The 27,545-nt window shown below is 37.6% G+C and overlaps 1 protein-coding gene across 1 annotated transcript; it reads right to left on the reverse strand.

The window, feature by feature from the left end:
• Nucleotides 1-908: 908 nt before the first annotated feature.
• On the reverse strand, nt 909-27,497 carry ZNF382 (zinc finger protein 382). Its single transcript, XM_081217188.1, has 5 exons — nt 27,286-27,497; nt 24,797-24,870; nt 22,355-22,481; nt 21,987-22,082; nt 909-2,892 (listed from the first exon to the last, which is right to left on the reverse strand). Exons 2-5 carry the CDS (start codon nt 24,803-24,805, stop codon nt 1,469-1,471), a joined length of 1,656 nt encoding a protein of 551 aa, XP_081073314.1. The 5' UTR covers nt 24,806-24,870; nt 27,286-27,497; the 3' UTR covers nt 909-1,468.
• Nucleotides 27,498-27,545: the final 48 nt, after the last annotated feature.

Consider the following 27,545-nt stretch of genomic DNA (forward strand, 5'->3'; position numbering starts at 1 on the left):
CATTCTTACAGTCATTTCATTTGAAGTGTTCCCATCCATTGTGAATTCCCTGGTGTTGTAAGGATTTGAGCTATGGCTATAAGCTTTTCCATATTTATCATTTTTATATGACCAGTAAGATAGTTTTTTATCCAGTTAGAATTCTCTAATGTTGAGCAAGGAAGATACTAGATGCCTCCCTTTCTCTAGTATGACTTTGATTTCAAATAGGCATTCCTCTTCTTCTTCTTCTTCTTCTTTTTTTGCTGTACACAGGTCTCTCACTGCTGTGGCCTCTCCTGTTGCGGAGCACAGGCCCTGGACACGCAGGCCCAGCGGCCATGGCTCACGGGCCCAGCCGCTCCGCAGCATGTGGGATCTTCCCGGACCGGGGCACGAACCTGTGTCCCCTGCATCAGCAGGCGGACTCTCAACCACTGTGCCACCAGGGAAGCCCTCAAATAGGCATCCTTATGGGTAAAGGCAGTCTCAAATTTATTACATGTGTCTGGTATTTAGGATTTGAGCTGTGGCTAAAAGCCTTTGGCCATGCATTATATTTGGATTCCCAGTTTTCACAACATTCATAGAGTTTCCCTCTAGTATGAATTCTTGGTTTGAACCATCACCATGTTGATACTATTTACAGCTGTCTTCCTTCAGAGTGAATTATCTCATGTGAAAGTTATGAGTCATTTGATAGTATCAACATACATATACCCCAGGACCCAGCAATTCCACTCCTAAGTATATACATGAGAGAAATGAATATATGTACACTGAAATATAAATACATTCAAAGAAGCATTATTTATTATGACCCTAAGCTGTAAACAATAAAAAAGTCCATCAACAGTAGATTGGATAAATTGAAATATAATCATATAATGGAATTTTATACAGAATGAAAATAAATAAACTTCTGCCACATGCACTAATGATGAGTTTTAAAGACAGAGTGATGGATGAAACAAGCCATATATAAAAGAATACATGTATAATTTACTTTATATAAAGGTTTATAATATGCAAAAACTATAATGTTAGAAGTTAGAACTGTGGTTAACTCTGAGGAGGTAACAACTTTTATACCATGTTTGCAATGAGAAATACAGTCACACCACCTTTCTTTTAAAGCAGTTCTGTTCACAGTGTGGTCCATGGACCACTGCCAGGCAGCCTACTGTTTATTACTGGGTCACAACAAGGTATATATTAAAATTTAAAATAAGCAATTTAAAATGTTTATAGCAACTTGATAGAGGAATTTATGTCTGGTGAATCTAATAAAAATTTAAGCTTGTATTTTCAATGACTTTTATCATTTAATTTGTCCAGTAATTCTTTTTATGTGTTTCATAGGCTAGCAAATAGTAGGTAAATATGTGGTACAGTACCTTAAACTGTTTAATATTATTACACTTGCAAGCAACATCATGTACAGGGTTTACTATGACTTTAAAAGTTTTCACCAAAAAAGTCACAGATTTTAGTGAATTCCCACGGTTTCTATCTTGTGAGTTTTCTGATGGACAATGAGGTTTGACTTACAGCTGAAGAACTTTCCACATTCTTTACATTCATATGGTTTCTCTCCTGTGTGAGTTTTCTGATGGCGAATGAGGTTTGATTTCCTACTAAAGGCTTTCCCACACTGAGGACATCCATTGGATTTCTCTCCTGTATGTATTCTCTGATGAACAGTGAGGATTGCCTTCTGGCGGAAGGACTTCCCACATTCATTACAAATATAGGGTTTTTCTCCTGTGTGAATTCTTTGATGGAGAGTGAGGGTTGTCTTTTGGCAGAAGGACTTCCCACATTCATTGCAAATATAGGGTTTCTCTCCTGTGTGAGTTCTCTGATGTACAGTGAGGGTTGTCTTCTGGATAAATGCCTTCCCACATTCATTACATTGATATGGTTTCTCTCCTGTGTGTGTTCTCTGATGATCAATGAGGTATGATTTCTTTCTAAAAGCACTTCCACATTGAGTACATTCATAGGCCTTCTCTCCTGTATGTGTTTTGTGATGTCTAGTAAGGGTTGCCTTCTGGCGGAAGGACTTCCCACAATCCATACAAATGTAGGGTTTCCCCTCTATATGTGTTTTCTCGTGAAGAGTGAGGGCTGTCTTTTGACGGAAGGCTTTTCCACATTGACTACAAACATAAGGTTTCTCACCTGTGTGAATTCGCTGATGTTCAATGAGATATGACTTCCTTCTAAAGCTATTCCCACAGTAAGGACACTGAAAGGGTTTCTCTTCTGTTTGAGATCTCTGATGCATGATAAAAATGGACTTCCTACAGAGGAACTTCCCATATTTGCTGTATGCATGGGCCTTCTTCTCCATAATATTTTGTTGGTGAACATTGAGATTTGACTTTTCGATGTAGCCTGTTCCATCTTTATTGTATTCAAAGGGTCTTTCTCCTCTGTGAGCTCTAGTATGTGTAAATAACATTCCTTTCACAAGGAAGGGTTTTTCACATTCATTATGTTCAAATGATTGCTCTGGAGTTTGAACCTTCTGATGTTGAATAAGCTCTTGTTTACCACTCAGACTCCTCTCTGTTTGTTTATAGAGATTCACTGCAGTATGAATTTTCTCATGTTTAGTATTAAGGAGTGATTTCTCCCATCCATTACTCTCACCAAACTTCTCTCTTACAGGACTTATATTTCTAATGACTAATTCTGAAATATTTTTAAAAATCTTTCCATCAGGTTTATATTCACGTAGTGTTGTTTTTGAAATAATACGGTTCTTGCTGAGAGTAAATGTTTCCCCCAAAATATTAGTTCTCTCCTTCATTAGCCTTTTGTGGTTGATGGATACAACTGATCTAGAATGCCTGTCTTGGTATTCTTTGAACTTCACTAAAACATCTTCAGCTTTCCAATCTTCTTCTAGAAAAAATACAATTAACACCAGTAAGTCTTCACATAAACGTTATGGATAAGATATATATACAAACAACCCATGGTGGGACTGTCTATCTCACTGCTGTAGTCTACAGAAAGGCCAAAATAAATTACCTCTTGGAGGGAAAATGTATATAACATTAAAATGAGGAAAAATTGCCATAAGCAAACAACACTTATATCTTTGGGATGTTGTAAATATAAGGTACATTAAGCAGGTGTAATAAACACAAGGGCAAGTAAGCAGAAGTTAAAGGATGGTGAAAGTGGGATTGCTCTTGGAATGGGCAGATTCAGAGATAATGGAGGGAGCCTATCAAGGGTACTAAACAGTAAGCAATAAAAATGTTCAGGTGAAGATGAAAGACTATATATTTATTCCCTAATGACTAAATAAGTGTTATAAAATACTTCCATGTGTTTCTTCCTCACCTGTATTTAGCCCACCCATGGCAAATGAACTTTCTCAGGACTCATTTCCTAGTGCGAACAGACACACTAGTCTATAGCGTAGATCCTAACTCTCCATATCTGTAATTTTTTTCTCTTGAAAGGGAAGAATTGGGAAAAACATAATTCTATTAGGAATTGTGAAATAAACCAGAGGACAAAGTATATCTGCAACATGAATATAATCACTGTTATGTTCTGACTGCTGCTACCATCAATGTATTCTTCCAGAAATGATCAATAACTAAATTCTCTTGACCGTCAATTATAACTTTTCCTCCTTTCAATTTGCTAAATTACTTTTTCAGTTTTAGGGAAGGATGGGTTCAAGTTTTCCTCCCAGTGGAGTAACATACCTTAACTCTGCTATTTCCTATTGGGGCTGTGAAAGATTGAATTCTTCAGTGTATATGTACAGCACTGATTGGCCTTAAAAACTATATCTTACTACTGTTGCCTTACCACCACCCATATCCGGTGGGGCAATTTTAAAGATGGATTCATCTTACTCACGACTTGCATCTTATTTACAACAGCCCTTTTATTCCATCAAACTAGACATTGAAAAGTAAACAGGTAATACTGTATCATGTATTTATAAAATGGAATACTTCAGTGAAATTTATACAATGGAATACCATTCAGCAATAAAAAGGAAAAAACCTACTGATACATAATGACAAAAGGGATGAATCCCAAACATTTTTCAGATTTAAAGCTTTATGCAAAAGAGTACATGTCATACAATTCCATTTATGTGTAGTTCTAGGACACAGAAAACTAATCTGTATCAATAATTGTAATTATACTGCCTTCCTGAGAATTCAACCACCTGCAGGGATATGCTACAATCCAATTTATCCAAAAGCCTTCACATATTCTTTCTACCCTTCAATGTCTATTTTGTCTGAAATTAGTATATAATTATAGTCTGGACCATCCATTTCAAGCAATCTTTCAACAACCTGCTATTTTCATATAATATTATATGTAAAATGCTCAATTTGATAATGCCTTCCCAACTAAAACTTATGCTCTTGGATGTCAACATTTTATTGACTATCTTCTTCAAAACCTTCTGAGTATACATTAACACACTTATCAGTGGTAAAGAGATATGATCTTGACATGTATATCTAAAAAGAACTTACCATTAAATGATTTTTGAATGGATGAGAAAGATGTTTTCCTTGCATGCTACCACAGGCCATCAATCAAGTAACTAGCGAATATCTAGCCTCTGCTACAAGCCACAGTAAGGAAAAGTAAAAGAGAGGACCTTATTTTGAGGGTATTGTTAATCAGATGGGAAGAGAGGCCTCAGATAAAACAATGTTGAATCAGGTAGCAAATTACTAGATCATATCAGAGGATTTGTCTGTTTGCATGTTTATAGACACTAAGTATAATGTGAATGCAGAAAAAAGGAACTGACATGCTTTGGAGTCATCAAGGAACATTTCATGGAGAAGTGAAATTTGATCTTTTAATCAAAGGATATGTAGTATTGTGTGGTAAAGAATATATAATCTTGCCCAAAGAGAAGTCTGACATTTGCCTTTGGATTCTGGGAGGTAATCTCGAAGTCCTTGGAATGTCATGCCTGAGAGGAGTATTAATTGCCTGGGAGCCTTTGGCCAACCAGAAAGTAACAATGTGATTGGGGGGGGTGGTCTTTGAGTAACACCAACAATGTGATTGAGAACGAGGGGCTTTGGGTCACAGAATATTAGCTCAGTCTCTTAAGGGGCTAGAAACTTAGGTCAGCCACATGGGCAGTCAAGCATGCCTATGTGATGGAGCCCTAATATAAGCTTTGGACAATAGACTTGGGTGAAGCTTCCCTGGCTGGCAGTATTCTATACGTATTGTCACAGGGAAGTAATGCTGTCCATGACTCCAGAGAGAGGACTACTAGAAGCTCTGTTTTTGGTACTTTCCTGGACTCTGCCTTATGTGCTTCTCCCCTTGGCTAATTTTAATCTGTATTCTTCTCCTACAAACCATAACTGAGTATTATAGCTTTCAGTAAGTTTTGTAAGTCCTTATAGAAAACTATTGATCCTAACAGTAGTCATAGGGACCCTTGAACTTACAGTTGGTATCAGAAGTGAGGGTGGCCTTGTGTGTACTACTGTACTCTCTTACTTTGTAGTTGGCTAACTTTGCAAGTATCCCTATGGTTATATGGCAGCTGTCATATAATGAAAGGTCCAGTTGTGAAGAATAAAATCAATTGTATTGAGTACATTTGGGAGACTCGAACAGACGTTAGCAGGAATTCTTAGTCAAAAAGAGAAATACATGTGGAATGACCAGATGGGATATTATTCTGTCAGCCCTTGAAATAGAAGGGATTTAAATTTCATATAATAAGTGATATATTTTTTGCATATTGACTGAAAGGAAACTGAAAGAACTGGAAAAAAAATCATGGCAAATCCAAATAGTAATTACAGCAGCCCACATCTGAAATAACATGGCTCTCACTTTTGAAGATGTCAGTGGCAAACGAGAATATGAGAGGATGTAAAGATAATTCATGGAGTGAAATAAAACACAAATTGTGGAGAGATAATTTTTAAAATATTTCAGAGATGATGGAATCAACCTGATGTTACAAGAAACAGACTACAGGAACAAAAGGATATACAAAGATAAGATAAAGTTAATGACTATTATTTCTGAAATATCAATAACCAAAAGGATGAGACAAGTGATGCTATATTGCTGTAGGCAGATTAAAATATACCAGTAGAGTCCAAGTGGGAGAAATGGGCTGAAAATGACTACTTGAAAGCCATTCACATAAAACAAGGAAATCACAACTTGAGAATGGATCAGATTATTACAGTTTACATGGCTTTTATAAAGACAAGAACTGAGAATGAAGAAAGATTCTTTAAGGATACCGATGACAGCCTACTGAAATAAAATCCATTTATTCAACAAATATTTATTTTTTCAGAGGGAAGAAAAGCAACCAAGATGAAAAAGGCACTCAGGAACGTAGGATAAGTTTTTCACCCAGGTGGGTACATATCAGGAATCTGAGCACTATGTTATGAAACACGGAGATTTATTGGGAAGAAATTTATTGAAAGAAGTGATACTGAAATTATCACTTTAGTCCAAGGCATATGGATTTTGAAATCCGACAGTTGGTCTCACAGTGAGAATGGGATGTGAGACTGAGTGCAGGAAACAAGTAGAAGAGGAAAGGAAAGAAAGGAAATAAAACTAAGAGGAAGATTAATATTAGCAATGATTACCCTTTTATATTTTGGATAGATTTAAGAATGCATATAAATAGGAGACTATAATAAAAGAAGAAAGATAAAGAGCTGAAATGTTAAAGAAAGAGATGAAAAACAAGAAGAAAGGCCTAAACTAACAGTTTCCAAGAGACCCTAATGGGAGGTCCACAAAGTCAAAAATATTTTTGTTAGTAATAACACTTCAGGGGGACTTCCCTGGTGGTCCAGTGGTTAGGACTTCACCTTCCAGTGCAGGGGATGCAGGTTTAATACCTGGTTGGGGAGCTAAGATCCCACATGCCTCGTGGCTAAAAAACCAAAACATAAAACAGAAGCAATATTGTAACAAATTCAATAAAGACTTTAAAAATGGTCCACATCAAAAAATCTTCGGAAAAAAGATAATAATAACACTTCATTGGGACTTCCCTGGCCATCTAGTGGTTAAGACTCCGTGCTCCCAATGCAGGTGGCACGGGTTCAATCCCTGGTCAGGGAATTAATATCCCGTATGCCGCACAGTGCAGCCAAAATAATAATAAAAATAACAACACTTCATTATTAACAAAAATAATAGTATTTTATACTGTGTTCTTATTTGCATTAGTGGGGCAAAAGCACTGGTGGGTGTCTCATGGAATTTTAATTTATAGAGGTGACTGAGTGATGACACAGAGAGGCTAATGCTATTAAAAGAAATTTTTTTATTACTTACCTTTCCTGAGAGAAGGGGCCATGCCATGCCATGCAGGGCCACATGGGGAAGCACCAGGCTTTGGTCAGGAGGCAGAAAGAAGCAAGGGGAAAGTGTAGGCCAGAGCCTTTACTGGGGCTTACTTCCATGGGAAAGGCAAGGCAGGGCAGGGGAAACAGCTTAGGATTGGCTAGTTTGAAGAGTGTTGGCAGGTTATGGGTTATAGGTGAGCTCTCCAGTTGTCTGGTACCTGGTCCTGGGTGATTTAGGGCAGGGTAAATATTGGCTTGGTGTCTGTGAGTTAGATAAAGGAGGTGGTTGAGGATGTGGAGTGGGGATTGGTTGATTTGTATATGAAAGGTGGGCTCACCAACAAGTTGTTTGTTTACTATCTCTAGAAATTGGCTAGCTCTGGGAAGGGCAATCTCTCCTCAGCCAGTAGGGCTCCCCAAAGATGTCAAAACATAAAATATAGAAAATCTAAAAATGATTGATATGGTAGGTAAAATGCTGGCACATTAACATATATCAAAGCACTGGCACCAATCTATAATAATAATCACTACATTTCTAACTACCACACACTTGCAGGAAAAACGTTTCACTTAAGACTTTTTGTTAGAGCAGAAAAAATTCATTAATTTTATTAGCTCTCCACCCTTGAGTACATATATTTTCAATATTCTGGGTGATTGTTAAAGAATTATGCATACAGCGCTTCTTTTGCATACCAGAGTACAGTTGATCTTTAAATAACATGGGGAGTTAGTGGCGCCAACCCTCTGCACAGTCAAAAATCTGCATATAACTTATAGTTGGCCCTCAGTTCCTCCGTATTCACAGTTCCACATCTGTGGCTTCAACCAACTGTGGATCGTGTAGTATTGTAATATTTGCTATTGAGAAAATTTGTGTATAAGTGGACCTGCACAGTTCAAATGCATGTTGTTCAAGGGCCAATCATATAATGTATTTTGTGAGGAAAAGTGCTGGTGTAATTATGTGAGTTGAGAACTAAATATCTACATTTTGTGGAACAGCAGCTTTACTTGAAAAAACACTATTATTCAGATGTGGGTATCTGGTAAACATTTTCTTGAACAATGTGAACCTGTCTATTCAAAGAAAACATCTGCTAATACTTGTTACCTACGATAAAAGAAGTATAAGTCATTATGTTAGAAAGCTTGTATTTGCTACAGTGAGCTTGTCAACTTCCCAATACCTAAAAGACTTTTATAATGAGATTGCTGGTGATATTAACACATGTGGGTTTGGGGTTTTTAAAAAAATATTGATATGGAAATGTGTCAAAATTTGGCAGACCTGTATGCACAAGTGATCTGTTACTTTCCAAATGACCAATACATATTACAAAACAATGCATGGGTAAAATATTTAAATAGACCATTGGATTTTATGTAATAGTCTACAAAAGTTCATTGTTATGATTTCAGATTTTATATTGCAACTAACTGTTTAGAAATAACCAATTGCTAAGTGGCAACTAACTGCTTAGGAACTACCAATTGTTAAGTTTGGGTGTAGTATTAATGAAGAATATCCATGACAATCTAAAAACGCTTTTAAAATACTTCTCTTTCAAACTACATATACACATGAAGGAAGATTTTCTCCATATATTTCAATTAAAACAACATATTGCAACAGATTAAATGCAGAATCAGATGTGAAAATCAGCTATCTTTTATTCAGCAAGACATTAAATAAACTTCAATCATGTAACAATGCCCCTTTGCTCACTTTTCTCTTTTGAAAAACAGTCTTTGTAAAAATATGATTTTTATGTCAACATATAATGACTTTATTATGTTTATATTGTTCTTTTTAAATGAAATAAATGAATATTTTAAATGTGTTTTAATTTTGAATAGGATATACACATTCACAAAGTTCTTTTAATTCTTAATAATTTTAAGAGTATAAATAAGTCCTGCAGCTGCATGTAAATTAATGAAGTTAGAACACACCCTCACACCATGCACAAAAATAAACTCAAAGTGGCTTAAAGACTTAAACATAAAACAAGACACCACAAAACTCCTAGAAGAGAGCATAGGCAAAACATTCTCTGACATAAATCGTACCAATGTTTTCTTAGGTCAGTCTCCCAAGGCAATAGAAATAAAAACAAAAATAAACAAGTGGGACTTAATCAAACTTACAAGCTTTTGCACAGCAAAGGAAACCATAAAAAAAAAACAAAATGAAAAGACAACCTACGGAGTGGGATAAAATATTTGCAAATGATGCAACAGACAATGGCTTAATCTCCAAAATATACAAACAACACATGCAACTCAACAGCAAAAAAAACAAACAACCCAATTGAAAAATGGGCAGAAGACCTTAGTAGACATTTCTCCAAAGAAGACATACAGATGGCCAGTAGGCACTTGAACAGATGTTCAACATCACTAATTATTAGAGAAATGCAAATCAAAACTACAGTGAGGTACCACCTCACACCGGCCAAAATGGCCATCATTATAAAGTCTACAAATAACAAATGCTGGAGAGGATGTAGAGAAAAGGGAACCCTCCTACACCATTGGTGGGAATGTAAGTTGGTACAGCCACTATGGAAAACAGTATGGAGGCTCCTCAGAAAACTAAAAATAGAATTACCATATGATCCAGCAATCCCACTTCTGGGAATATACCTGGACAAAACTATAATTCGAAAAGATACATGCACCTCTATGTTCATAGCAGCACTGTTCACAATAGCCAAAACACGGAAACAACCTAAATGTCCATCGACAGATGAATGAATAAAGAAGATGTGGTACATATATACAATGGAATATTACTCAGCCATAACAAAGAAAGAAATAATGCCATTTGCAGCAACATGGATGCAACTAGAGATTATCATACTAAGTGAAATAAGTCAGAAAGAGAAAGACAAATATCATATGACATCACTTACATGTGGAATCTAAAATATGGCACAAATGAACCTGTCTACAAGACAGAAACAGACTCACAGACATAGAGAACAGACTTGTGGTTGCCATGGGAGGAGGAGGGAGAGGGATGGACTGGGAGTTTGGGGTTGGTAGATAAAAACTATTACATTGAGAATGGATAAACAAGATCCTACTATATAGCACAGGGAACTATATTGAATATCCTGTGAAAAACCATAATGGAAAAGAATATTAAAAAAAGAATGTCTGTATGTGTTTAACTGAGTCACTTTCCTGTACAGCAGAGATTGGCACAACATTGTATATCAACTATACTTAAATTAAAAAATTTTTTTTTAAGGTCCTGAGACTAAAAAGTTTGAGAACTGCTGATTTAGACATTCAAAATTCTGGTAATAGCAAAGAAGTTTGTATCAGAACAACCTTCCAACTGATAACAATGATAACTATGGACCAATTATAGAAGACCAACTTGTTTGAAGACACTAAAGAATGATCAAAAGCAGGCAGAAACTGGAATGGATACAACCTTTGAAAGAAAGAAACCATACTGCAATAAGATCTACTTTTATCCAGGTCTTCCACTGTGTACCCTGGTAGTTCATGCAGCACACAGGGGATAGATCTCAAGGAGAAAGCAGGAGTCATCCTGTGTGGAAGAATCAGAGATCAGAGTTCAGGAGTACCAGAGTGGCTGTAAATTGAGGACAAAATCCAAGGATGAAGAAAGCATAGAAGGAAAGCCCCAACGTTAGCATAAAGCCCTCCTCAAATCCTTGGTTAACTTCATTTCTACAGGGTAAGACTGCAAGGAGCATAAAGGGAAAAGAAAGCTGGAACACTGAAAGAACTCAGCAGAGATTTCAGCAGCTACTTAACTCTGCAAAAACAGTTTTTAATTACAGTCCTGTGCCAAGTTAGAAGAACCTGGTTAAAACTTTGGTCTTTCTACTGAAATCCCAGAAGGGCCATGTATTAGGAGTAAAGGCTGCATCCCAGGACTTAGAGCAATACCATAAAACTAAAGGCAAAACTGAAACCGAAATAGAAATAATCTAAACAACTTAAAAGCACCCTGACAAAAGAATCGACATGAGCCTCCAGTAGCTTAACCTCCTGTAAGATTAAAGCTCAGCAATCTTCAGAGGAAGAAAAAGGATCTGGCAACTTCACAACATGTTATATAAAGTCTTCCTCAGAAGAAACAGGAAAATGTGACCAATAGGGAAGATAAAAACCATTCAACAGAAACAGACTGATATATGTCCCTATGTTGAAATTAGAACTATGATAAATGTGTTTACAAATCTACAAGAAAAGATGGAAATATGGGTGAAGAGATGGAGTAGTCAGGAGGCATAAAGAAATGCAAACTGAAAAAAACCCCAATAGCTGAAATATAAAATTCACTGGATGGGTTTAACAGCAAATAAACATAAGAAAATAAAGAATCAGTAAACTTGAAGTCAGGTTAACAGAAACTACCCAAACTAAAAGAACTTTTAAAATCCTTAGTGAACTACAGGGTAGGATGAAATGATTTAAAATATAATTGAGAAAAGAGCAGGAAAAAAACTGTACAGACCAAAATTTCCCCAAATTTTATCTAAAACAAGAACTTTGTGAACTTGCTAAATTCACTTATTAGTTCTAACAGTTCTTTTCTTTTAGATTCCTTAGGATTTACTATGTACACAATCATGTCACCTACAAATGAAGATAGTTCCCTTTCTAATCTGAAGCCTTTTAACTTCTTTTTCTTGCCTTATTGTACTGACTTGTGTTCTGTATAATGTTTAATAGAAGTGGTGATAATGGACATCCTTTCTTTGTTTTTGTTCTTAGAGGAAAAGCATTCATGCTTTCACCAGTGAATGTGATTGTGGCTATGTTTTTCGAAGATATTCTTTAGGAAGTTGAGGAAATTCCCCTGGATTGCTAATAAATAGATTTATAATAAATATAAGTTGAATTTAATTATTTTCCTGCATTTACCAAGATGATTGTGGTCTTCTCTTTTTTATTTTTCTATACTTTAAGTGGTAGCTTATATCCTTGAGTTTTGACCTCTTTTTATCTTTACATGGTGAATTATATAGCTTTTTATTTTTAATTTTAATTAATTAATTTATTTTGGCTGTGTTGGGTCTTCGTTGCTTTCTCTAGTTGTGGTGAGCGGAGGCTACTCTTTGTTGCAGTACACAGGCTTCTCATTGCGGTGGCTTCTCTCTCTTGTTGCGGAGCAGGGGCTCTAGGCGTGTGGGCTTCAGCAGTTGCAGGACGCAGGCTCAGTAGTTGTGGCACATGGGCTCCAGAGCACAGGCTCTGTAGTCGCAGTGCGCGGGCTCTAGAGTGCAGGCTCAGTAGTTGCAGCGCACAGGCTTAGTTGCTCCGCAGCATGTGGGATCTTCCCAGACCAGGGCTTGAACCCATGTCCCCTGCATTGGCAGGCAGATTCCTAACCACTGTGCCACCAGGGAAGTCCCTATAGCTTGATTTTTGAATACAAATCAACTTTGCTTTCCTGGGATAAACTCCTTTTGGCCATGAGGTATCATCCTTTTAAAATACTGCTAGATTCAGTTATTTTTTTAGATTCAGTTTTATAATATTTTATTAAGGATTTTTATATCTAGCTTCATGAAGGATATTGCTTTGTAGTTTTCTATTCTTATAGTGCCTTTGATTGTGGATAATGCTGGTCTTATAAAATGAGTTGGGAAGTGTTCTCTCCTACTCTTATTGGTTGGTATAAAATTGTTTGTATATTCCCTAATGGTCCTTTTAATGTCTGTAGGATCTGTAGTGATGTAGACTCTTTAATTTTTGATATTGGTGATGTGTCTTCTATTTTTTATTAGTAATATAGCTATGGTTTATTAATTTTATTATTTTAATGTATCAGCTTTTGGCTTCACTTATTTATTCTTCTGTTATGTATCTCATTGATTTCTGCTTTAGTCAATTTTTTCCTCTTACTAACTTTTGAGTTTAATTTACTTTTCTTTTTCTAGTTACTTAGGGTGACAGTTTAACCCCTGTTTTAGGCCCTGATTTAAAGAAATAAAAATTTTTAATGCTACTATAGTTGCATCCCACACATTTTGATATGTTGTCTTAATTATCATTCAGTTCAAAATACCTTCTAATTTACCTTAGGATTTCTTCCTTGCTTCATGGGTTATTTGGAAATGTGATTAATTTCCAAAAATTTGGGGAATTTAGAGATACGTTTTTGATTTCTAAATTAATTCTACTGTGGTCAGAAACTATACACTATGATTTCAATTCTTTTTAAGTTATTGATACTTGTTTTATGGCCCAGCATATAGAGTCTTGGTGAATGTTCCACGTAAAATAGTCTATAAAGATTAACTAGGTACAATTGGTTGTGTTTCAACCCTTCCATAGCCTTATTGATTTTCTTTCTCTTTGTTCTCTCAATTACTGAGGGAAAAGTATTTATATCTTAAGCTATAATTATATTGCTTCTTTCAGGGAGCAAAATTGGTTCTGGAGAAAATGAAAAAAGAAAATCTTACATATTACTATGGTTTGTGGCCCTCCAAAGGGCAACAGAACATAGATTATGGTATTAAAATTTCATGGGGGGGCAATTAGAAAGAAAATCTCTAAAAAGACTTTTTCGGGTAGTGAAAATGATAAAAAGCTGAGAAACACTGAAGTATTTTGAAGCTGTTATAGTTGTTATGACTTCTCAATGAAGTGTCCCTCTTTATCACTGTAATATTCCATTTTCTGAAATCTACTTTGATATATGGCCACTCCCATTTTCTTCTTAGTGTTTCCATGTGGAATAGAGTCAGATTCTATTTTTGATGTCTTACTGCTGACAACTTCCTAGACCCACTCCCTTTTTTTCCTCTCTTGCCCCACACCTGGGCAAGCCAATCAGAAACCTTGCATGTTCTCTCTGTTGGTGCTGGCAGGAAGTTTAAACCATGCAAGCCCTAGCCTATGTGTAGAGACCTGACCTTACCCCCCACCGAAACACAATAAACACCAAAGCCAGACACCCCTCCTTACTCTCTCAAGCCATTTTAGGGCCAGCTTGGAAATCTTCCCTGCTCTCCCTAGAAAGCCTCATTATGTGAGATTTCAGTCTTGACATCTGTCCCAAATTTTGGGTGAGTGGAGGGGGGGATGATCTCATCCCCACATAGGGCAATCGCAAGACAGTATGGTACATATTTTTTCATCATTTTATGTTTCACCTACCTGTATCTTTATATTTTAATACATAGGACACATAGTTGGGTCTTTCTTTTCATTTCAGATACTGAATAGTCATCTTTAGAAGCTTCTTTTGGTTTTTATTTCGATCTTTGCTATCTTGCCTCATTATGTTCATTTTCAGTTTACATCCTTGATGATACTCAAGTCATTTATAATGGCTGTTTTAACATACTTGTGAGCGAATTCCATCACCTCTACCTTTTTTAGGTCTGTTTTTATTAACTGTGTTTTTTTCCTATTGAATGATTTTTTTCCTGTTTATGGGTCATATTTTCCTGCTTCTTCATATGTTTAATAATTTTTGATTGGATATCAGACATTATCAATTTAATGTTGTTGAGTTTAAGACATGGTTGTATTTTCATAAAGAATATTGGTCTTTTTTTTTTTTGGCATTCTGTGGCAGCCAGAGTTGCACCACTAGGACCTCCCTTCAAAAAGAACTTACCATTCATGTGCAAGAATGGTTAGCATCTTCAGGATGCTCTTCAGATTTTGAACCAAGCCAGGGACTCCCCAGGGAATCCCTACCAAATGACTGAACACTGAGTGGGTACTAGGGGGCGGCCATTTCTGTCCATTAGGACTCCTATGATGAACAGTCTTTGCTTCAGAGGAGTTAGGTTGGTTGAGACTTTGTCAGCTCTGCATAATGGTCTAAGGCTCTCCCTGCCCAATCCCCTTTCCTTCCACATATCTGCATGATGGTCTGATGGCTTTCTGTTTCTGATCTTACTTCTTCCTTTATCTTTCAGAGATGTCACCTCTAAGAAATCTATTACACTCCCAACTCCAACTCAGCATCTCCTTGGAGGACCCAACAGGCACACAGAAGTTATTTTTGGATTAGTTTAATCCTTTTGATGCTTTAATTTAAGCCCTTTTATGACAAATCTTGCAGTCTTTAATCTATTGCCCCATTTATTAGGTGTGACCTTTCTAGGGTGTCTATCTAATGTCCTGTGTATTAACAAGTTCTCTCCACTCTGGCTGAAGGGAAATAAAATGATTCCTGGTGCAGCAGGCTATGAGAATTGTTTGTGTCACAACACTGTTGTAATTGTATTTTTCTTAGAACATGTCCTTGCCTGGTCTCATGGGGTTTCACCTACCCACGTGCAGACTTACCTTTAGCCAAGACTCAAGGGGAACCTTTTCAAGATTTGGGGAACTCTTTCTCTGCATAACTCCCTTTTGGAAAGTGTGTCCTGCAAATTCTAGTCACTTCAATTTCCTTGAATGCCAGTGTTGGTCCCCTAAAGTCAGTAAAACTGCCAGGTTCTTTCTGGATTCCTCTCTCTGCACTGCAGTCTGGAAGTTGCCTTCAAATGAAAGCCTGGAATGAGGTAGGGTGCATCTCATTTATTTCTCTTCTCTCAGGAATCCAGGCCTGTGCTGCCTGTTGTTCAATATCTGAAAATAGTTTTGTCCAGTTTTCTAGTTGTTTCCTGTAGTAGTATAATTCTAGACTCTGTTACTTCCTCAGGGCTGGAAGCAGAAGTTTTGAATTATAAAAATGCAGGCCCAAATGGCTTAATAATGATTTTCTTCAAACATTTAAGGAAGTAACAATGCTAATCTTACAGAAATTCCATAAGAAAGTAGATGAAAAGGAAACACCCCCAGTTTGATATGCCTGACACAATTCTGGATAGAAAAACTTTTCAATGACATTACAAGAAAACTACAAACCACTATCCTTGGTAAAATCATGCATTTAGCTTACTAAAATATTAGTAAACCAATTTCATCAATCTATAGGACAGATAATGCATCGTGTCCAACTGGGGTTCATCCCAGGAGCCCAGGGTTGGTTTAAAATTCAAATTAATCGGGATTCTCTGGTGGCGCAGTGGTTGAGAGTCCACCTGCCGATGCCGGGAACACAGGTTCATGCCCCGGTCCAGGAGGATCCCACATGCCACGGAGCAGCTGGGCCCGTGAGCCATGGCTGCTGGGCCTGCGCGTCCGGAGCCTGTGCTCCGCAACAGGAGAGGCCACAACAATGAGAGGCCCGCATACCGCAAAAAAAAAAAAAAAAAAAATCAAATTAATCAATGTAATACATACAGTAACAGATTAAAAAATAAATATCATATGATCATCTCAATGCTGAAAAAGCATTTAAGATCAACATCCATTCATAATTAAAATTGTCCGAAAACTAGGGAGAAAAGAGAACTTCCAGAATCTAACAAAGAGCACTTATGAAAAATCTATAGTTAAAATTAAGCTAAAGAATGAAATATTAAATGTCTACCTTCTAAATTTAGTGAACTGCTAAGGATGCTCACTCTCACTACCTCTATTCAACGTTGTACTGTAGATCCTAGTTAGTACAACAGGGTAAGAAAAAGAAATGAAAGCAATAAAGTATGCAAATGTAGAAGTGAAATATCTTATTTCAAGAAGGCCTGTTTTATGTATAGAAAATCTAAAAAAATACCAAAACAAATAAAGAACAAGAGTAACAACAACAAAATTTAATACCATCAAAAGAAATACGCAAAGTCCATATCTAAAAGTCAATTGTGGCTACACGTATTAAGAACAAGCTGGAAAAAGAAATGTTAAAAATCTCATTATTTACAATAGCATCAAAAATATTAAAAGCTTAGAGATAAACTTAATAAAATATGTATAAGACCTCTATACTAAAAATAATAAAACACTGCTTATGGGAATTAGAGAAGCTAACTAAAATGTTAAGATATAGTATAGTCATGGACCGGAAGACTCAGTATTGCTGAGATGTTATTTCTCACCAATAAAAATCCCAGCATATTTATTTAGAGAAACCAAGATGGTACTGGCACAAAAACAGAAATATAGATCAATGGAACAGGATAGAAAGCCCAAAGATAAACCCACGCACATATGGTCACCTTATCTTTGATAAAGGAGGCAAGAATATGCAGTGGAAAAAAGACAGCCTTTTCAATAAGTGGTGTGGGAAAACTGGACAGTTACATGTAAAAGAATGAAATTAGAACACTCCCTAACACCATACACAAAAATAAACTCAAAATGGATTAAAAACCTAAATGTAAGGCCAGACACCATCAAACTCTTAGAGGAAAACATAGGCAGAACACTCTGTGACATAAATCACAGCAAGATCCTTTTTGACCCACCTCCTAGAGAAATGGAAATAAAAACAAAAATAAACAAATGGGACCTAATGAAACTTAACAGCTTTTGCACAGCAAAGGAAACCATGAACAAGACCAAAAGACAGCCCTCAGAATGGGAGAAAATATTTGCAAATGAAGCAACTGACAAAGGATTAATCTCCAAAATTTACAAGCAGCTCATGCAGCTCAATATCAAAAAACCAAACAACCCAATCCAAAAATGGGCAGAAAACCTAAATAGACATTTCTCCAAAGAAGATATACAGATTGGCAACAAACACATGAAAGAATGCTCAACATCATTAATCATTAGAGAAATGCAAACCAAAACTACAATGAGATATCATCTCACACCAGTCAGAATGGCCATCATCAAAAAATCTACAAACAATAAATGCTGGAGAGGGTGTGGAGAAAAAGGAACCCTCTTGTACTGTTGGTGGGAATGTAAATTGATACAGCCACTATGAACAGTATGGAGGTTCCTTAAAAAACTAAAAATAGAACTACCATACGACCCAGCAATCCCACTACTGGGCATATACCCTGAGAAAACCATAATTCAAAAAGAGTCATGGGGGCTTCCCTGGTGGTGCAGTGGTTGAGAATCCGCCTGACAATGCAGGGGACATGGGTTCGATCCCTGGTCCAGGAAGATCCTACATGCCACGGAGCAACTAAACCCGTGCACCACAACTACTGAGCCTGTGCTCTACAGCCTGCGAGCCACAACTACTGAGCCTGCGTGCCACAACTACTGAAGCCCGCATGCCTACAGCCCGTGCTCCACAAGAAGAGAAGCCACCGCAATGAGAAGGCTGCACACCACAATGAAGAGTAGCCCCCCTGCGCCGCAACTAGAGAAAGCCCGCATGCAGCAATGAAGACCCAACGCAGCCAAAAATAAATGAATAAAAAAAATAAAAAAAAGAGTCATGTACCAAAATGTTCATTGCAGCTCTATTTACAATAGCCAGGACATGGAAGCAACCTAAGTGCCCATCGACAGATGAATGGATAAAGAAAATATGGCACATATATACAGTGGAACATTACTCAGCTATAAAAAGAAACGAAATTGAGTTATTTGTAGTGAGGTGGATGGACCTAGAGTCTGTCATACAGAGTGAAGTAAGTCAGAAAGAGAAAAACAAATACCGTATGGTAACACACATATATGGAATCTAAAAAAAAAAAAAAAAAAAGGTCATGAAGAACCTAGGGGCAAGACGGGAATAAAGACACAGACCTACTAGAGAATGGACTTGAAGATACAGGGAGGGGGAAGGGCAAGCTGGGACGAAGTGAGAGAGTGGCATGGACATATATACACTACCAAACGTAAAATAGATAGCTAGTGGGAAGCAGCCGCATAGCACAGGGAGATCAGCTCGGTGCTTTGTAACCACCTAGAGGGGTGGGATAGGGAGGGTGGGAGGGAGGGAGACACAAGAGGGAAGAGATATGGGGACATATGTATATGTATAACTGATTCACTTTGTTATAAAGCAGAAACTAACACACCATTGTAAAGCAATTATACTCCAATAAAAGATGTTAAAAAAATAAAATAAAGAAATCAAGAAGTTGATTGTAAAATGTATTTGAAAAAGAAAATGAAAATGACCTGGAATAGCCAAAACAATTTTTTAAAAAGAAGAAAGTTAAGAGGACTTACTCTGGCATCAAGACTTATTATAAAGCTATAATAATCAAAGACCAGGTGGTATTAGTAATAGGACTTAAATTATATCAAAGGAAAGAATACTCTAGAAATAGACTGACACAAATACAATCAAACAATTTTTGATAACATCATCAGCAATTTAATTCAACTCAACAAGTGATGGGACAAATTGATATCTATATGGAAGAAAACAGACTCTTAACACTTACCTCATACCATAAATAAAACTTAACATGAGATGGATCATAGAACTAATTTTAAAAAAGCAAAATATACATAACATTTTTAGAAAAAAATACAGGAAACTATCTTTACAACCTAAGGCAAATACTTGTTTGAGAGGTCAAAGAAATAATGATAAAAGAAAAAAATGATAAACTGGACTTCAAAAACTTGTGCTTATTGAAAGACACCATTAAAATGAGTAGGCAAGCCACAGACTAGAGGAAATATATGCAATACCTATATCAAACAAAAGATTTCTATTCAGAAAATGTAAAGAATTCCTACTATTCAAGAAAAAAAATATTACCCAATAAAAAATGGGTAAAACATTTGAACAGATACCTCTGAAGAAGATATAAAAAGCACTTGAGGGCTTCCCTGGTGGCGCAGTGGTTGAGAGTCCGCCTGCCGATGCAGGGGACACGGGGTTCGTGCCCCGGTCCGGGAGGATCCCACGTGCCACGGTGCGGCTGGCCCGTGAGCCATGGACGCTGGGCCTGTGCGTCCGGAGCCTGTGCTCCGCAACGGGAGACGCCACGGCGGTGAGAGGCCCGCGTACCGCAAAAAAAAAAAAGCACTTGAAAAAGTTCTCAACATCATTAGTCATAAAAGAAATCTAAATTGAAACTGCTAAGATATGCTACTATTCTTCAGAATAGTACTTCACAATGACCAAAATGAAAATACTGATAACATCAAACGTGGAAGAGAATGTGGGAGGCAATCAAAATTCTCATACATTGCTTGTAAAAGTTTAAAATGCTATGGTAACTTTAAAAAACTGGCAGCTTCTAAAATGTGAACTATAAACCTGCCTTATGAATGAGCAACACAATCTGATAGGTATTTACTGAGGAGAAATAAAAACGTGTGTCCACAAAAAGATTTTTACAAGAATGCTCACAGCAGCTTTATTCATAATAGCCCCAGGGACTTCCCTGGCAGTCCAGTGGTTAAGACTCTGCGCTTCCACAGCAGGGGGCTTGGGTTTGATCCCTGGTCAGGGAACTAAGACCCCACATGCTGTGCAGTGTGGCCAAAATAATAATAATAGTAATAATAATAATAATAATAATAATAATAGCCCCAAACTGAAACATTTCAAACGTCTATCAATAGGAGATGCATAGTAAACTGGTCTCTCCATTCAATTGAATACTATCCTGTTTAATTAAAATAAACTATTTATATATGCAAAAACATGTATAAATCTCTCAGACATTAAGCTGAGTGAAAGAAAGTAGACATGAAAAAGGTCCAGAATAGACAAAACTAATCTATGTTGGTAGAAATCACAGTGGTGATCGTCTTAGGGAGGGATTGACTTGGAAGAGGCCTGATGGAACTTAATGGGTTAATGGAAATGTCCTTTATCTTGATTAGAGTGTGAGATACGTGGGTTTATACTTCTGTCAGAACTCAAAGAACTTTACACTTAAGATCTCTCTGGACGTTATACCTACAAAGCATGGAGTGGATTCTTGGTAAAGTAATAGCAGCCAATAGCTCTATAAGCATAAGGCACACAAGGAAAGGATTTATGTGGGGAGCGATATTCAAAATAAAATTTAGATTTTAGAGGTATAAAAGTCAGTCATGTATAGACACTTCAAAGATCTCAGGCCTTTAAAAATAGATCCCTAATAAGACAGCTACTATCTGAAAAAAAAGAAGAAAAAAAGAAAATAACAGTTGTTGGTAAGGACGTGGAGAAACTGGAACCCTTGTGCATTGTTGGTGAGAAGGTAAAATGGTGTAGCCACTAAGTAAAACAGTATAGCAGTTCCTCAAAACATTAAACGTAGAATTACTATATGATACAGCAATTCTACTTTTGGGTATATACCCAAAAGAAAGCAATGACTCAGATATATATTTGTACACCCATATTCATAGTAGCATTATCCACAGTAGCCAAAAGGTGGAAGCAACCAAAGTGTCCACTGAGAGATGAATGGATAAGCAAAATGTGGCATGGACATATAATGGAATATTATTCAGCCTTCAAAAGGAAGAAAATTTTGATACATACTACAACATGGGTAAAACTTGAGGACATTATGTTAAGTGAAATAAACCAGTCACATGATTCCACTTATATGAGGTACCTACCAGTAGTCATATTCATAGAGACAGAAAGTAGAATACTGGTTGCCAGGGGCTAGTGGGGGGTGCTAATGGGGAGTTATTGTTTAATGGGTACAGAGTTTTACTTCTGACAGATGAAGGGTTCTGGAGATGGATGGTGGTGATAGTGGCACAACCATGTAAAAGTACTTAATGCCATGGAACTATATGCTTAAAAATGGTTAAGATGATAAATTTTATGTGTATTTTACTAAAACTTAAAAAATAGATCTCTGAAAATATTCAAAGACATCAACTACCTGAGTCCACTGGACTTTATCTATACAGACTCACCGAGGTAACTCTGACTTGGAAAAATTTTCTCTGTTGTCCATAGTTCTTTTCCTTGTTCCAACTTGTGGATCATATCAGGCTTAGTCATGTGAAATCCTGATAATAAAAAATGAGACTTGGTCTAAGCTGCTGGGCTTCAAAACTATTGAAGGAAGAGAAAGATACAGCTTCAAGATGACAGACAAGGTACACATTAACGTCCTACCAAAGTTAATACCTTGCACTAGGCCAAATGCGGACACAATCATGCTTTCTACTAACAGAAAGGGATTCATCACCTCTGATCTTTGAAATTCAAAGTTCCATATGTTTCAGAAATTCTTGAAAGGATATGCATGACACTGAAAGATTCAAGGAATTTTCCTTACCTACAGAGATGAGGTGACAATAGTTTTCCAACATGACATCCCTGTAGAGGGCCTTCTGAGCAGGATCCAGTTGCTGCCACTCCTCCTGGGTGAAGTCCACAGTCACATCCTTGAATGACACTGATCCCTGTAAGGGCATAGTCTAGTTCATCCTAAAGTAATTGAAACTAGTGAGAACTAGACATTGGAGAACATGTTCAGTGGTCAAACTGGTTTTCCTACTTTGTGTTTTATACTGTAGAAAATTCTCTCTGAAAATACATTCATCAGTATTTACTTATTATCTCATGCTAAAAATACACGAGATCATACTCTTTGCCTTGAATGGGATTGGTTGCTTGGTGCATGAAAACAAATAAAACCCAGACCTTGCTCATAAGAAGTTACAGGCTAAAAGAAGGGCATATTTGTAAATACATACACTCAATAGATATTACAGATGCAATGACAGAAATATGTACAAGGGAACATACTACAAAGTAAAGAAAATTTCATTTTGTACTCTAAGACTTCATTGAGGACATAAAAATTTTGTACTCACAATGAATATTTTTTGTAGAACTACATGTCACTGGCTTTTAAGATTCATGGGGAGAGTAAAACCAGTCAGTAAATTCAGGAAATAGCAAAAGGTACAGTATGTTAGGAAAGAGTCTTTGAGCTGTAAGAAGAAAAGGTGTATGGAGGTAGGCAGTAGGCATATTTATGTAATAATACTGGATGTTTTAATACTCTGTTTTAAGACAGAGCAATGGTCTTAAAAATGTACTGAGCACACTCCCAACATATTTGTATTTATTTATAAATCATCAGTTGGCATTAATAGCAATCCACATTGTTAACGATTACTGTTCTGGAATATAAACTATTAGTATTTTCCTCCTTTTCAGTATACTGTCCTGTACATTCCATTGTAATGCATACCCCACTTTGGGTCTGCTGCTTTATGGAGTATAAAAAAACATGAAGAAATGTTAAGTCATCACATATGTTATGTGAAAAAATTTGTACTTTAGAGGCAATACTCTCGAACACTAGAGAAGGCTTGAGGTGTGTTAGGTGGGAAAAACAATTAAGTAACCACTGTTAGAGATGTGTCCAAGATTAAAATGGTATTAGTGGTCTGGACAGGAGACAATGGGTTGCTTCATGACGAGTTTCAACAGAACTGGTCATAAATTGGTAGTAGAGTGGAAAAAAGAGAGGCACAGCTCTTAGGTCATCTGCACAGCAAGTGGGTGGGTGCTGAGACTAGAAAATGGAAATGGGAAGCAGGAGAAAGAATAAGCTGCACCAAAGGAGGTAATGAGGTAAACCTTGGACGTGTACTTGAAATGTCTATGAAACATACAGGTAGTGATAGCTGTTGGAGGTTGGATATATGGTTCTGACACTCTGATTAGAGGTCTAGGATGGAGAGAGGTATCTGAGAGTCACTAGAATCAGATCAGCATAACCTCTGGAGTGAATATGATTGTGCATACAGAAAAAGAGACAGAGAGGAGAAGAGAACCAATTACCATCTGGGGAAAACCCAGATTGATATTTCAAAGATTGGTAGATGAAGAGGAATTTTCTGAAAGAAAGATGGAAACAGGAGAAAGTACCACCTTTGATTCAAGAATAGAATATCTCAAGAGTGGATTAGCAAATGCATCTCCTTCTCTTGCATGCACATATAAAGATTAGAAGAAACTAAAAATATAAGAATAAATCTATAATAGCACTGAAACACTGGAAAGGTTTTCACTGGTGGGCCACAGTTTATAGGAATTGCTGGCAGATATGGATAAAATAGAAAGATCAGGGAGCAATGTAAAATTTCAGTTTTCTGTACAAGCTTGCAAGCAAATCTCTATCCTAAAAACCTCACAAAACAGGAAATCTAATCGAAAATAATAGTGTGATCTACCAGTTCTACCTCCCACTAAACCTAGATCAGTGGAGATGATCAAGGTTTTTGCATGTCTGCTCCCTGACTCCTCACAAATTTAGATCTCAAATCAGTGTCTAGACAAGATAGATTCATTCAAGTAATACCTTCCCATTTAAATGAAGATAATATATTTCTGTTCCAGCAGTACTTTTATGAGAGGACTGAGAAAGGAGATGATGAATGATACACCCAATCAATATGCAAACATTGGCTACAACGAGAAGGTGCATTTGGGGAAGACTTAAGTTTATCCGGTTGGAATGAGAGAAACTGGGAACAGGACTGCAACTAGGGTGAGGCAGGTAAGACATGTAGGGTACAAAAGTTAGAGCTGGACAGCCCTGAGGGTCCTTCTTAAATTTTGTACCTAGGCCACTTGCTTGCCCTACTGGAGACCAGTTTGATGGAAGCAAATCCCAATATCCAGAAAATTTAAGGATAGGGAAGCAAACGTTCATATAACCTAAAAACAAGTTACTTCAGAAAGAGAGGAAACATCATCTCACCTGAGGCATGGCTTTGATATTTGCAAGAGATGAAACTTCTCTTATGAGCTCTTCTTTTGGAAAAGGGAAGAGTCCTGAGAAGGCAGAGATGGAAAGATACAAGGAGCCATGTGAAACCATATTTGACTTAGATCACCCAGAATAACTCAGTTAAATCTACATCTATTTTCAGTTTCAGCACTTGCCCACTCTGTGTACCCCACACAAATCCAGGACAGAGATTAGTAGGGAAATGGACAAATCCTGTTGCCTTATCAATGCCAGAAACCTAATCTTCTGGTGAGGTAGAATAGATTCTGGGGAATGTGTTGTAGCTTGGAGAGAGGGCACATTGTGTGTTTCCCTCTGCAGCTCTACTTTCCATCTGCCATGGAAGACAGATTTATCATATATTTCCAAATCGCTCTTCATGGATTTCCTACCAATTTACACTGTCTCCAAAAGTGCATGAGAGTACCTCCCCACACCCTAATGAATGCAGTCGAAAAGAACTTTAATCTCTGCCTACCATATATATATATGTGTGTATATATATGTGTATATATATATAATATATATATTCTAATTTACACATTTCTTTTGTGTGTGTGTGTGTGGTTCGCGGGCCTCTCACTGTTGTGGCCTCTCCCGTTGCAGAGCACAGGCTCCGGACGCGCAGGCTCAGCGGCCATGGCTCATGGGCCCAGCCGCTCCGTAGCATGTGGGATCTTCCCAGGCCGGGGCACGAGCCCGTGTCCCCTGCATCGGCAGGCGGACTCTCAACCACTGCGCCACCAGGGAAGCCCTAATTTACACATTTCTTATTATGAGAATAAGTTTTCATTTCTTTTCTGTGATGACATCTTATAGTATGTCTGTTTTTCTCATAGGTGTTTATTTTCTAATTGGTTGACGTTATCTTCTTTTTCAATTTAATAAATTAAACCTTTATCTATTTTAAGTTGAAAGTAATTTTTCTTAGCTGTTCATGTAACTATATGCCTTGTGAAGATTTTTTTCCCTGTATGTTTTATTGTTTAGCAATACTATGTTCTCAGCTGATGTGAAATGCCATCTCTATCATTATTACATATCCCTATATACTTGAGAATATTTGGACTTTCTATTTAATTTCTCTACTTCATCATTTTATTGATTCACCTGTGCGTACTACTAATTAGCATAGTTAATTATTGAAAATTAATCATTATTATTAGTTTATTAATAGTAATTTAAGTATTAACTACTGAACAACTCTTTTTAGTAGTACAGGTATGGAAATAGAAAAGAAATTGATCTTTCCACACTGTAGGCTTTCAGGCAGAGAGAACAGTTTGCTAAATGAAGTCTGAAGTATTGACTGCTACAGTGAATATTTTAAATAGCAAAATAATATTTTAATTACTAAAATGAGACTGGTCTTATGATTAAAAGTATACCTAATACTTTTATATCATGGAATGCCTGAAGAAGCTATTGACCCTGCCATAGATTTCATCCAGAAGCAGGAAAACTTACTCATATATCAGTGTTGAAAGTGCTAGTTATGGGTAAAAATTGTTTTTTCCTGCATGCTACCCATGGAACACTAATCATTTTAACACATTGGTTTTAGTTCATATAATACTTCCCTGTAATGAACCTTACCATCTGGGAATTATGAAATCTTACCTCTTCCTTTCCAATACTCATACCTCTATTTTATTTGCTAAATTGCTACTGAGTTACAATTTTGCAGGCAGGCTTAATGACCACTATTCAGATAATCAAATCTTATGCACCTAACTAGTGGTCATACAGAGTCTCTCAATCACAAATAGTAACAGTAGGTTACAAACACATGCAAAGTTACATTCGATCACTTCAGAAAAGCACCGTTTCACAGCACCCCCATGTCATTCACAATCTCAGACAGCACATTACTAATTCCAGGCAAAGTTACAAAATCACATCACAAATCATTTCGCTTCTCCATAGTCACCTGCGGTCTCAAACACGACTCAACACCTAATCCGAAGAGAGACATATGCAGAGGAGTCCCCACGCAACAAGACTCATCCAGTTTCACACACAGTCAGCCGCAACATCCCACAGAGCAGCACGCATCCAAAACGCAGCAGGTTGGACACAGGAGGCCGCTTCCATTTGGTACACACACACACACACACACACACACACACACAGCATCCTCTGTGTGAGGCCCTGCTCCCTGCGATGGAGATTCCTCGGGGTCAAAACAGACAAAATCTCTCCTCGCAAAACTCGCTCCAGGTCACACTCGATTGTCACCTTCAGGGTCACGCCCACGGACCACGCCCGAGGCCCCGGTAGCACAGATCTGAGTGTCTGGTTACCACGGCCCGGTTCCGGTTCCCTCCTCATAATTACCAGGCCGGGTTTGGGCTCCCGGTTTCCTCCCCAGACTGCCCACCAGGTCCCGCTTCCCTAGTCTGCCCTCCGGGACCGGAGCTCCCAATTCCCGCCTCCTCCTCAGAGGCCCTAGGACCTACCAACCTCACCCCCGCCAAGGCTCAGTCGTCTGCGCCTGCGCACTCCCGCGCGGGCTGGCGCTCCCAGGAGTCTGCGGGGCGGCGGGTTAGGAACCGCAAGGTCCCAGCTGCGGACGCTCGGGTGTGTTAGTGTCGGCGAACGCACTTTTCCGGGTTGGACTCCGTTTCTCACAGGCCTTGAGGGACTGATGAACTTCGGCCTCTGGTTCTTTTCCCGCTAGCCTTGTGGTCATCGTTTTCCGTGCGGTGAGTTGAGGTGA

The sequence above is a fragment of the Mesoplodon bidens genome, assembly GCF_964165515.1.
Source record: "Mesoplodon bidens genome assembly, chromosome: 18".
In the NCBI taxonomy this organism is placed as follows: domain Eukaryota; kingdom Metazoa; phylum Chordata; class Mammalia; order Artiodactyla; family Ziphiidae; genus Mesoplodon; species Mesoplodon bidens.

Bases quoted from the DNA above. Each gene is read 5' to 3' on its own strand.
- ZNF382 (XM_081217188.1), bottom strand. The intron at 22,083-22,354 runs GTAAGGAAAATT...TTTTATTATCAG, and splicing joins TTGTCACCTCATCTCTGTAG to GATTTCACATGACTAAGCCT. The intron at 2,893-21,986 runs GTGAGTCTGTAT...TATTTTTTCTAG, and splicing joins TCCAAGTCAGAGTTACCTCG to AAGAAGATTGGAAAGCTGAA.